The 14216-nt window shown below is 36.2% G+C and overlaps 1 protein-coding gene across 1 annotated transcript in view; it reads right to left on the reverse strand.

Annotated features, from left to right (window-relative positions):
* Positions 1 to 8587: 8587 nt before the first annotated feature.
* Positions 8588 to 14216, reverse strand: part of LOC140140442 (uncharacterized) — a 56393-nt gene continuing 50764 nt past the window's right edge. The window contains exon 18 of the mRNA XM_072162202.1: positions 8588 to 9814. Coding sequence (XP_072018303.1) covers positions 9434 to 9814 — 381 coding nt within the window. The 3' untranslated portion in view covers positions 8588 to 9433. The remainder of the gene's footprint in view (positions 9815 to 14216) is intronic.

The following is a 14216-nucleotide window of genomic DNA, read 5'->3' on the forward strand; positions in this document are numbered from 1 at the left end:
GGCTTTGAAAAAGGGGTCATTGATATACCAGGAGGCGAAAATGCTACCCATGTTTGCGGCACGTCCCGTATGGTCATTTGTACTGAGTACCCCGAATCCAACAACATAATATCTTAATTATTGTATCCAAGATTGTGCATTTGAGTTGTAGTTTGGGATATATGATTACAGCTGGATTGATTACAGCTGTTGAAAGCTGCGATCATTCCATTGAAATTTCTACTGCAAGAAAAAGGCCATGGCATTCACCGATAAATCTGTGTGTATTGTTATTCTATTTGAGCTATATGTATACACTATACATACCCAAATTTATTATTTACAATAACATTCATAATATAAATCACAATTGGTATATACTTTAAAAAGTTCTTAGCACTTGTAACACATTTTGTTGGAGTGGTAGAGACTTTTATTTGGAAGTAAACCACTAATTAATATATTACATTGATTTTAATGTATGTGCACATTTACATATTATTCATTTGATAAATTAACATTCTAATGGGAAAAAATACTTAATGTAGCATTCAGGTATTCTATGTGCATCATTGGTTACTCTTCAATAGAAATAAACTCTATACCATGGTTTCCCAACCTGGTCTGGTCTTTCTTAAAGTTGGACAACTTAAAACCGAAGTGAAAATGATGTCACATGACCAATCATGAGAAGTCCCTTGCTCTATACGGTGTCAGATATTCCGCCACCAATGTTACCATGAAATAAGGTGCAAAATTTGGAAACCTTGAAGGGGAAAGGTGCAAAATTTGGAAACCTTGCAATGACGGTATACGAATATAGAAACTGTTACGAGCCATATCATATTTTTTTCAATACAATATGGTTCACAACATTTTCCCCATATGAAGGATAAGATATATATACAATTTTATTGCTAAATATATGACATATTTTTTCTTATTATTATTCAAATATACAACAATGAATGGAGGGTTTTATCATGGACAACATGTGTAGAATATATATATAAGCACACCCGTTTGCACTAAGTGTAAAGTAAAATATAACAAGAAAATATAAAGTAAGTATTGTATATGAATGGTCCTAAAAATGGAATGGTCGGATAATAAAGAATCTTATGTCTAAATGGTCTTGAAAATAATGACATTCAATATGTAGTCTAAATGTCTAAATGGTCTTGAAAATAATGACATTTAATATTTAGTTAATTGCTGGGCTACATTTGCCTTGATGAAAAACAAACATGTTGATGAAGATCCTGCTAGGATCGAAAGCTCAGGCCAAATTAACCAGCTCATTAACCAAATTTGAATGTAAATGGTAAACATACAAAATAACTTGCAGCAGTAAGGTAATCAGAATAAAATATAGTAATAAGGAATAATATAGGAAAATATAACACTGTATGAATGGACCTAAAATATGGAATAGTAATTAAGAATGGTCTTGAAAACAACGATATTATTGATATTTAGTCAATCATTTGGTCTACATTTGGCAAAACCAAACTATTTCATTAGTTACTATTCCCATTCATTTATCATTTCATTAACTGTGAGTATCAATGGTGGAAGGCAGCACTACACTGGCTTTCAGAAAAGAATGGCCCTCTCTTGCTTTGGTCAACACAAGTGCCCTGTTAATGAGTGATATAAATACTGCTCTGCGCCTACCAATGCTTCGACGCGTAATCGGCAAAACTGATTACCAGTCTGTTGTTATGATTGCGAGATGATTCAATTAGCCAATCAGAACCTTACTTTTGTGATTACTCTGTGTAAACTCTCAAAATGTAAAGAAGTGTGCCATACTTCTCTGCCAGCAAATGTAGAACGTAGATGCATGAATAAAATATGTTACTATTACAACTAAAGTGCTTGACAGTAATAACATACTATGCAAATTAAAATAGTGCATAATTGTGAAGGATAAGTCGTTAAAATTGGCACTAGGTATCTTTGAAATGAACAATTTGACAACAAATTTAAAAAACTGCAGTGTTGACTAAGTTGAAGCCCCATGCTATAAGTAAAGAAATTACAGAATCATCTAAAATCATGTCTTATTTTGTCTTCAATACAGAGCTTTCGGTGTACCCACTATAGCTAGCAGGCTATGTTTGCACATCTGTGACACAAACAAATGCATGAAATAATACAAATACAATATGTCTACACACTTACAACAGCATAGTCCAATGTACATCCTACATGATTTATATTAGCACAAAGATATTTGTCTACGTCTGTTGTCAATTTTACAAGAGAAATTTCATATACTATATAGTGTTTCATCACAAGTTTAGAGTAACACCATGTTTGATTTTGCAGTGGCAGATTCGCATCTTGCACGCTAACCTAATCCTAAAGTTGTATACACAGACGTAGAAGGGCGTTTTGTCCGTACGCTGGCGATGCAACTGCATAAACGATCTGCCAGTGCGAGATAAAAGATGGCGAGACCAACTTGAGATGAAACACATTATAACAGTCAACAATACCCATATTCAATTTTGAAGGCAAGTAATTCCAGAGAACAAAACAAACCTTAAACCAGATATTGCATTTCAAAGTTCACAGCTGACGAGATAAACTATTGTTCCAGAAAGCCAACAGTAGGCAGTGGCGTACCGTGGCCGCCCCAACCCCGGGGGGCTGAAGAAGAAACAAATTTGCCGCCCCTTCCTTAACACTTAACAGCCCGAAAAGGTTGACCCAATTTTTTTCACGGTCGTTTGAAAAAAAGTGAAAAGCAAAAAAAAAAAAAAAAAGAAAAAAGATTTTAGGCGCTAGCGTCCCAAAAGCAACCTTTTTTTCAAAATTTCATATGCTTTCTCAATTTTTGGCGCCCTTTTTCTTTGCTAATTAGTTTTGCCGCCCCTTTGTTATTCCGCCCTTCTGCTTCCGCCGCCCCTACGTTTTTGCCGCCCCCTACTTTGACCACGGGGGGCTGGCGCCCCCAAAGCCCCCCCCCCAAAATACGCGCATGGTATTCAAGTCTGGTTCTCAGAGAAAAAGAATTTCTTTTTTTAAACATCATTCAAAGACAATTGACCCATACAATAAAACCCAAAATATTCTGACCTAATTTGCACAGAGAGCCCTTCCTTCGGGCTGAGAAAGTAATATGAAAAAACTATAGCCATACAAATCAGGGAAGTGTCCATCATTTACAATGAGATGTATTTACTTTCAAAAATTCTCTGCTATTCTCTACTCAACATTCCCGTACAAAAATCAACATTCTGCAAAACACAAGCTATTTGCCGCTGTAGTGCGACGTCAAAATCGATCATTGCTAGGTCAACTGGTTCAAACTATATCAGTTTGGAACCACCATCAAAATGATCACAACACAAAGTTAATGGGTTGCTAAACAGGTGTGCAAACCAAGCCAGAACCAGTAACTAAGGTATGACGTATACGACAGCGAATGAGATGTGCATTGTTTTTATCAAAATCTACAAACAGGGAACCAGCTGCACTAGTACGAATTATAGTCTAAAACTGCAGAAATAGATAATGGGGAATTCAGACTCCCTATTCCCTACTACACAGTAAAACTTTTGTGGGTAGAACCCCCAAATGGTATCATACATGAATGGGAATTGAACCAGTCATACAACATTGTGTTAAGTTATGTAACTCTTCCATTCATGTCTGTTACAATCGGGAGAGCCTATTTGTGTGTCATTCATGACCATGGTGAAATAGTGTACCTCCATATTGATTCACATCAACACTACACTATTTTTTGCTCGCCTGGAATGTGAGGTTGACTAGCATCTTCAGCAGATGGTGGTGCTGTGATATCTTGTCTACAATTGGCATAGTCCTTCCTGATGAAGTTATATGATTGAAATCATGACATCATAGGATGTTACTATGTTGTGCCCCCCCCCTTCGGGATCAGCAGGTTATCCCATATAGGATCTATTTCTAGCCCACTATTATGACAAGATCCAATCACAGCATCACCATTTCTACTTATTAGATGCTATACCTAGCGAAAGATTCCAGGTGAGCATAAAATAGTGTAGTGTTGAAGCATAAACTCTTTTAATCATCTACCATTACATATGAATATCCACTCATATACCTCCAGATTGGTTCACCATGCCCCCAGCCAGCATTCGAAATAAGCCCCATTGCAGTGCAATTTGCACCCTAAAATTCACCTTTTAAAACTTTAAAATGTGGTGCAAAATTGCAATACCACATTGTACTGACTTAATGTATTGATTGTCTGAGACTACACTTCAAATTGCTCGGCGTCAGATTAAATTGGACCACAATATACAAAATGGAGTGCAAAAGTGCAACCCAAGATAAAAAAAAATGTAATTCGAAGACTGCCCCCAGCAAACTTTGATTGTATGTATGTGTGCTCATTTGCAAGCTGTGTGCAATATGTTATACTAAGAACACATAAGCACCATTGTAAATGTTTAAGGGGGTACTACACCCCTGGCCAATTTTGTGCATATTTTTGCATTTTTCTCAAAAATTATAACGCATTGGTGACAAGTAAGATATGTATATTATAGATGGTATGCAATACGACGTCACTCGTGACAGAGTCATCCTCATTTAAATAAAATTCTGTCCTACATAAGGTATCACAGGGCAATTCGCATGATACTACAATATAACAGGTTATAGGTATGAATGGTTGTGGAATCGATCTAGAGACCTGTCCCTCTGTCATCTTAAGCTATCTTAGAACTGTCCTCCAGCATGGCTGCCATTTCAATTGTTATACCGTTCCGGTTGATTTATTGCATACACTCTATAGGGGCAAGGACTACAACTACTTCACTGAAAATTCAGTAACTCAAGGCAAGTAGTTATTGATTTATTGATCAAATACTGGTTTTCCCTCATTGTTGACTGTAACTCCACAACTGTTGTCTGTGCTGAAATAAAATTTTCAGTGCAGTAGTTGTAGTCATTGCCAGGGACAGGCGATTTGCGTGGAACTTTCTTTCCGCGCAATTCCGCGCAATTTAGGGATACATGATTTGCACTGAAAAAAAAAGTTCCGCGCAATTTGCTATTTTTTTCCGCGCCAAATTCCTTTCCCTGGTCATTGCCCCTATAATATACATATCTTACTTGTCACCAATGCGCTATAATTTTGAGAAAAATGCAAAAATAGGCACAAAATTGGGCAGGGTGTAGTACCCCTTAATGGAATGATATGAGGCTGTAGTAGTCAGCGACAGCCTGTAAAGTATGCTGAGGCTTGTGGATCAACATCTAGGCATTGTGCCTGTGTGTAGCGCACTATAAATCACTGCGCTTTTTGTAAAGCCTTTGTTACATACAGCTTCAACATGGCAATTGCCATTCAATTTCAGGCATTCGGTGGAAAATGCTGTAGATAATGTGTACACTATTTTGGTCCCCCATGTGACAATCCAAAATTTCAAACAATCCTAGCACGTCACATAAATGCCATGCAATTCGCCAGCGAAGTGTTACGTCTAATCCGATTATCACTGCATCAACTGGATCACACTTTTGAGTTCTGTACCACGATAAAAATGATCATCGCAACACAAAGTCTTTGGCATGTACTACCAATTCCAAAATTGTGTGATCTAGTTAGTGAATAGGCCTTGATCAAAAGTGGAATAAAAGACTTCTAAAGGAAATAAATACAAAAGGAAGTTTAATATCATATCTGCATGATTTCAAGGCCAACATTGGAGAGCTAATCTGAAATATCTTAGGCAGTTCTAACTTTTGCTAGTTTAATTGAAGCTGGAAATACTGTAAAAGTAGTCATTTTCGCACGTTTAATTATTCGCACTTTGTCAATTTTGAGCTACTTCGCTTGCTTTTAAATTCATGATTTTTAAATTGGTTACACAAACCTATAAATTTTTGTACATTTTTTATTTTCGCACAATCTGTGATGAGTGCGAAAATTAATGTTGCGTGAAAAAATTTCCACTTTTACACAGTGTTGCCAAAACTTTTCAACGTCAAGGCGCGGCGCATTGACTCGCCAGGCCGCGGTAAAGGATTCTCAAGTAGCCCAATTTTTCAAGCTTCCAAAAAAGCGCCCAATACCGGATATTTGGGCGGATTTACCTGAATTTAGAACGAAAAACACCCAATTGGGCGGAAAAGCACTTGACTTTGAAACTTCCGGTACTTAGCTGTAGGCCTACTTACTGGGAAGTTACTGACCGATCAATAAATGGACACAAAACCCATTGTAATTTCAATTTGGAGCTTCAAAGACTCAAAACCTTTATAAATCGGCTAAATTGAAAGGAAAATACATCAAATTAGTGCCGCGGCCTGAGACTGGCAAAAGTAGCCCAATTTTAGACAAGTAGCGGCATGCTTTTTAGAGTAGCGGCAAGTGATTGCCAATTGTGCGCCTAAGGCGCGGCGTTGGCATCACTGCTTTTACAGTGTATGAAGTGTTCAGAACCAAAACATGGTCTATTCCAAGTGCTACCTTGTGTTATTTTGATCAATATTACTATTGATATACTAGTAACCTCCCACACATGGGCATGTAGATTTCAAAATGGAGTCACCCATTCATGTGATCAGGTAGCCCCATTTGACATTCACACTCCCTGTGTGGAAGATTAAGGTTATGTCTTCCATAGGGGGTGTATGGATCTCAAATGGAATATTAATCCATTACAAAGGTATCTCCTTACCATATTTGCACAGGAAAAACCTCCTATGTACTTGTTTGTGGCTCTTGAACATGTTTAAAACAAAACTGCCAAAAGGTTACATAGGAAGTTTTGCTTTAAACTTGTTCAGGGGCCCATCACACGAGAAGGTTTTTCCTGCCCAACGACAATATAATATCAATATTAACCTAAACACCAGTAAATACCACAAGGATAACTACTGCGCATGCATGCATCCCATGTGATGTCCTGGCCCGCGAATTTTTTTTCCGTAGTTAACATTTGAATAGGAGAAACTTATAATACATATTGTATAGTATTACATGTATTGTGAGGCTAGATTCCATATGCCATTATTACTAAGTATTTCTTCTTACTTAACAAAAAGAAACGAACTATATTATATTTAAAATTCTACCAAGGATTGACCGGGGTTCGAACCAACAACCTGGCGATCCATAGTCAGGCGCTATACCACTATGCTACGAGTAGTTCTGCCAGAAAGCCGTCTTTCTATCATACTTGTTGATTACGGAATAAAGCGTATATACACGATATACTATATTACTAGTTAATACGTATATAGGCCCTATCTCCGATCAATATTGAACCCTAACCCTAAGACCCTAACCCTAACCCTAAACCTAACCCTAATAGGCGGGACACCACGTATACAGTTGCTTAAACAGGCTCCCTATTCAAATGTTAACTACGGTAAAATAGTTCGCGTCCTGGCCAAGGAAACCCCTGTGGCTACCGGTCTGTGATCATGTGCTTGGCACGTGTGGAGTCTTTAAGGTTCGAATCCAGGGGGTACCAATTGACTTGTTTGTTCATCTGCTCGCCTTTTTTGTTTCTTCTTTAACTTCTGATTGCAAAAAACCACGGGCAGTGTAGTGTCCGGGTTAATGCAAAAATTACTCAAGGCAGCCTTTATATGGATCCCATTTTGCATCTCAACATTTCATATATTGTAAAAGTGGAAATTTTCGTGCTACATTTATTTTCGCGTTCCAAGCTGCTACCGCGAAAATAACAACCCACAAATATATTCCTTTTGTGGATAGGTCAATGTATGGAAACTTAGAATCACAAATTTAAAAACAAGGGAAACAGTTAAAAATTGCACGAAAAATTCCACTTTTACAGTAGATATATACTGGGCCAAATACAGTAAACACTGGCCAAAGTAGTCTAATAATGAGATATATAAACATTTTGAATTTTTGTTTGATAAAACCACATGAATTTTTACTCATTACAATATTTCGTCCTACACATTGGTGGACTTCATCAGGTATGACTGATATGTTCATCTGATCCACATTCCCAGCAATCAAGTTTGAGTTGTTTCCATTGTTCCTTTGTCACTTAAATTGGTTTTGTCAAACAAAAAAATGTTTATTTACTTAACAAACCTGATGAATCCAACACTATGTACCACAATGGCATCATCCCAATGGCATAGTTCAATAACCTCAATTTAACAACCATAGTGCAAAATTTGACCTCAAGTTGCAGAGTATTTGTTTTAGTACCCAAATTTTCGAAGATCATTCAATGAATGTACAAATGTACTGAGGTTAAAGAACTCTGCCCTGAAAGATGAGCATGCTGTGGCTCCAAGTGTAATCAATGAAATGAGATAATATGTCTACCTGTTCATAAAAAAGACACATCTTTGCCGAATTTTGCTATATATGAATTTGACATTTACATTCCTGATGTTAATCTAACATAATGTAATAAAATCAATATATCATGGGCTGTTCCACATAAAATCCATACACCCCCTATGGGTGACATGACCTTAATCTTCCACACAGGGAGTGTGAATTTCAAATGGGGTTACCTGAATGAGTGACTCCATTTGAAATCTACACCCTGTGTGGAAGATTAAGTCATGTCTTCCACAAGGCGTATGGATTTCAACTGAACAGCGCTATATAATACTTAATTGGAATGAATTTAGAAAGACATTCTATATGTGATTCTGCTTAAATATATATAAAATATCCATTATTCATAAATAAAAAAAGAGATATACCAATGACGATAATAATAACTATGTCCGTTCTCACATTAGAAAATACCTTCATTTGACAAAGATAAGTTCATCTTCATTGCATCTTCATATTATGGTTACCAAAGATTGAATGAAAATACTATTCCATTCACATTATAATAAATTAAGATCAAAGTAAGCCTACATGTGCAGTTGCCTAGCAAACAAAGTACATGTACTCCCTCTGGAACACACACCGCACTTCTCGTCATCAAACGAAGCATGTGTTCATTGACAATTCAGTCCTACAGTTCAAAACTTGTCCGACAGCGAACCTGCTAAAAACTTACTAGTAATTGTTATGAACTCCCGTTGTGAAAGCCTATCCCAAAACATGCGTTCACATTATAAACCTGCTTCGTCAAATTAAGCAATCACTTAATGAAGTGATGTTCTTCAGAACAAAGGGATTTTAATTTTTGTCAAATAAAAAGATGTGCATTCGTGTGAGGAAAATCACATTAATTTTGTTATCTTTGTCAAATGAAGCAAATAAGACTATTCTATTCTTAATCTTCCACACAGGGGAGTGTAGATTTCAAATGGGGTTACCTTGGTGACTCAATTTCAAATCTACATCCCCTGGGTGGGAGACTATGTCATAGGCTGTATGGATTTCAACCAGAATAGCCCAATTTCCCTAGCGTGAACGGAGTCTACGATAATAATGATGATGATGATGATAAAACTCTTCATTCAAAATTCACGACAAAATACACTATTAGCTCTCAAGGACCAACTTCTTAATCCTTTCTAACTCCACCTGCATTGACAATCTCAATTTCTTCTCCTCGTCGACCTCCACCATTAATTTCTTAAGTTCCTTTTTGAATTCAGTTTTCAAGTCTACTATTTGCCGACTCATCCCTTCTTGCATGGATTTCATCTGTTTCTTCATGTCTTCCATGGCATCCAACATGGCTGCCGATGAAGCATTTTGTTGATCCATACTTTCAGCAGGCTGACTGTTCCCTGGACTGGTTGCAGGACTTGCTTCCGGTTTGCTAGCCGACACAGGTGTAGAGGTGGGAGCTGTGGTGAGTGGGGATGGAGTTGCTGTTGGTCTAGGCGGCGGAGCTGATGTGACATCGTTTTCTAGAGGCTGGATGGAGAGAAAGAGGATGACAAACAAAGAAATAAAATTAGCTTTGTAAGTCTTAAAAATTTTGTCTTCTACCATATTTTATCATATATGGATGTTTTGTGATTGGGGAAAAAGGTACAAATGTGATGATATCTTGCTTTGATGATTTTTTTACACAGCACAAAACAAAAACACCACTAACAACAATATCAAATTTCAGTGCAACAAATTAAACTGTGGCTTTTCCTTTTGAAATCCATACACCCCCATGAAAGACATGCCCTAAACCTTTGAATTCCACACAGGGGGTGTAAATTTCAAACGGATCGAGTCACCCATTCGGTATGTATCCCCATTTGAAATTCACACTACTTGTGTGGGATATGTTCATGTCTTCCATAGGGTCATGGATTTCAACTGGAATAGTCCATTCTGATATCTTTTTCCTGTGTTTTCTAGTGTCAGAACTGCTGTTTTCCATCTCCACTGCAATTTCCAGTTCTCTCTTGTATTGGAATCTTTTGCCGAAAATGAACATGGTTTGGGTTTGTTCCTCTATACAATGTGCTACATGTATATTCCAGTTGAAATCCATACACCCCCTATAGAAGATACGACTCTAACCTCCCACACAAGGAGTATAGATTTCAAATGGAGCCATCCATTCAGGTATCCCCATTTGAAATTCACACTCCCTGTGTTGAAGATTAAGGTCATATCTGTCCATAGGGGTTTTATGGATTTCAACTATAATAGTCCATTCTGACATCTTTTCCTGTGTTTCCTATTGCCAAAAATGCTGTGTTTTCCATCTCCACTGCAATTACCATTCTCTCTTGAAATCTTCTGCTGAAAAGATTAACCTGGTTTGGGTTTGCTCCTCGATACAATGTGCTATTCCAGCTGAAATCCATACACCCCTATGGAAGACATTACCTTATCCTCCCACACAGGGAGTGTAGATTTCAAATGGAGTCACCTATTCAGGTAAACCCATTTGAAATTCACACTCCCTGTGTGGACGATTAAGGTTATGTCTTCCATAGGGGTGTATGGATTTCAAGATTAAGGTCATGTCTTCCACAGGGGGTGTAAGGAATTCAACTGGAATAGCCCAGTTTCCACTGCAGCCTGTTTGCCACAACATTTATTGCAATGAAAACAGGTATGGAAAAGTGTTGGAGTATACACTGACCCTAAAAAGGTATAAATGTCCATTTGGTGTTCTTGAGACAGCTAGTTGGCAGAAACACAAAAACTTTTCTAATTTTGATCTTCTCAAACATAAAACTGACTGTCATTCATACAAATAACAAAAACTTCCTGTTCAGAAGAATTGGCTAATCCAGTTGAAATCCATCAACCCCCTATGGAAGACATGACCTTAATCTCCATATCATGGGGTGTATATTTAAAATGGAGTCACCCATTCAGTGACCCCATTGGATATTCACACTCCCTGTGCAAAAGAATAAGGTCATGTCTTCCATAGCGGGTGGATGGATTTCAACATTTTTATTCTTGCTGTAACTGTGTTGTGTGTGAAATGTGAAAATTGATATTCCGCAAACATTTCTACTTCTACTACAGTATAACAAACTTGAGGTTTGGTTGCTAAGGCCAAGTTTGATATAAAATTGGATCAGTTGAGCCCATATTTATTGAGTCGAGCTATGAGTTTTAAAATATTGGGCCGAGGCGTAGTCGAGTCAATATTTTACAACTCATAGCGAGACCAATAAATATTGAGCGTAAAAGCATCAATTTTATCATTATTATGTTTTGGATCCAATATTATCACAACTTGGATCCATCAAAACATAATAATGGGATGAATTGGGTCAGAGTCAATCATTCATGGACAGGGCGAGGTTTAGGTTTAAAGGCTCGTTCAGTAATCCCAGCAAAAGTGTAAAAAAATTAAAATTGTGTATATAAATTGTTTAAAAGTGAAGGATAAATCAGTAAAATGGTCATTTTTGAAATAAAACATTTGGCAAAAAATTAGGAAAACAGCAATATTGATCATTTTGAAGCCGCATTCAAATACATGTAGCTAATTTCACTAAAGGAGTCAGTCACCCACCTTTGCACAGTATTTTTTGTGGGACCTGAGAACACATCACTCAGCCACACTAAATTGCATGCTGAATATGAGGAATGTCCTTATGATATCAAATAATATCCGTCAAAAATATCAATGTTTAATAATTTGCCATAAGACACTGTACAAACCTGTGATCCCTATGTATAGATATTACAGTTTAAAGTAAAATGTCCTCTTTAATATGCTTTCAGCTATGGCAGGCTATGTTAATTCATCTACATTGTATGCTACTAACAAATATGCAAAAACCTTCATTTTGCTGATTTTGCAGATTTTCCTAATGAATAAATTGCTTAATAGGCCTTTAAGGAAACTTACAGTTAAGACTACATTTCAATCTCAGCTTGTAATTGCTGTATGGGGATATGCTAACAAAGTTAAGAGCAGTTGATGGATCGAGCTATGTTTGGTTGTTAATTAAATGATAATGAAATAAGGCAAAAATAAACCTTTTCAATAATGTGAAAATGTCCAGTGCCCATGCACTAGGAAAAACAGGTATGCATTACAACTTCTTTGTATACTTTCTGTTTGTTTAGTTAGTCTTAGTCATTTGTCATTCTTATTTATTTCATTTCTTTTTTCAACTTTTGCAGGTTTCATTCTTCATCTCAAATACATCAGGCCTAAAAAAAACCCACATTTGATTGACGTAACCCGACCGACTCTAAAATTAAGCCAGACCCTAGACGTTAATAAATAAATAAATAAATAAATACAAACATTAAAAAAAAAAATAAATAAAAAAAAAAAAAAAAAAAAAAAAAATAAAAAAAAAAAAAAAAAAAAAAAAAAAAATAAAAAATAAAAAATTTCAATTAAAAAAAAAAAAATTTCAATTAAAAAAAAATTCCCAAGGCCATTAACATAAACAAATTACAACTTAAAAAACATGTGTAAAAAAAATAACTACCAACCTACCCTAATTTTATTTTTATCAAACAATTTTTTAGGCCTCATTGAAAATATGATGCTCTTGAATATGCTTTCTAAATTTAACTCTCTCTCTATGCGGGTGTCGACTACAGACAATAAGTTTCAATGTCTTTTTTTAAAATTCAAAAATGGCAGAATTGTTAATGTTCATGACCAAATTCTTAATATGGTTCTTAATATAGCTCTTGACATTTTGAGAAAATATCTCAAAAACTTGGGACTTCTTATATTGAATCATATGACTAGAACGCACAGCATTAAATGTTTCTAATATTGTAATACATGTCGTTGAATGATTTTACCAAATTCTGTGTTAGTTCATCCTACTTTTCCATAAAAATTGTAAAAAAATACCTTCCACGCTGGCCTACGCCTGAATCCTATATTGTACGCACTTTCCTGTTAGATATGAAATAAAAACAATCAATGTCCAACATCTGTTTTCAATACACAAATTCAGAATTAAACATGGTCCGTCAAAATTTTGTAAGTAAAAAAGGTAAATTAGAAGCCAACAAGGTAATACTTTAGTTTCAGTTCCTGCCACCTTAATTAATATGTTGAGTTACATTATTAGCCAGTATGTGTACATCCATATCAAAAGGAAACACTTATCGGCAGCTACATCTGTCTGTTTTTACATAATAGCTATATGTAGGAATAAATACCAGACTCATCTCAATTGGAGGTTACTTCAAATCATCCCTAAGTCACATGGTTTAGGAATGTTCTCTGTATTCCTAAACCATGTGACTTGGGGATGTTTTGAATTGACTTCCTCTTTGGTACAAGTCTGGTATTTATTCCTAGCTATTATATAAAAAGTGACACATGTAGTGGCTGACAAGTGCATCCTTCTGATATGGCTGTTACATAGTTATCAATTTGTCAATTTGATACCAAGGTTTTGTTATCATTAATTTGATGTTAGGCTGGGACATTCCAGGTATTATAGTGAAGGGTGCAATTCTAGTTGATACGTGTGAATATAAGTTTTTTCTATTTTTTCTAATGTGTGTCCTTTACTGAAACTGGCCTTTCTTACCCCATCGCTGATTAGCTCAATAAATGCACATGGTATTCTTAAACACTTGAGAACGTTCCTGCAATCTATATAGTACTATTAGCCGTGTGATACGATGCATTTTATAACACGGTTCAGCACATGCGGTCATGCGCGCTGACAAATACGTGTTACTCGTTATGTGAACCAATCGGGAGTCACATAGCAATAATATGACTGATCGATTTTAACCCCTAGGTGTATTCCTTGTAAAATGTAGGATTTAATATAAAATTTGGTATACTTATGATATCTTTATTTGAATTAAAGTGTTTACGAATGAGAATAATGGTATTATTTTGGGCACCTGTCGT

The sequence above is a fragment of the Amphiura filiformis genome, chromosome 19, assembly GCF_039555335.1.
Source record: "Amphiura filiformis chromosome 19, Afil_fr2py, whole genome shotgun sequence".
Classification (NCBI taxonomy): domain Eukaryota; kingdom Metazoa; phylum Echinodermata; class Ophiuroidea; order Amphilepidida; family Amphiuridae; genus Amphiura; species Amphiura filiformis.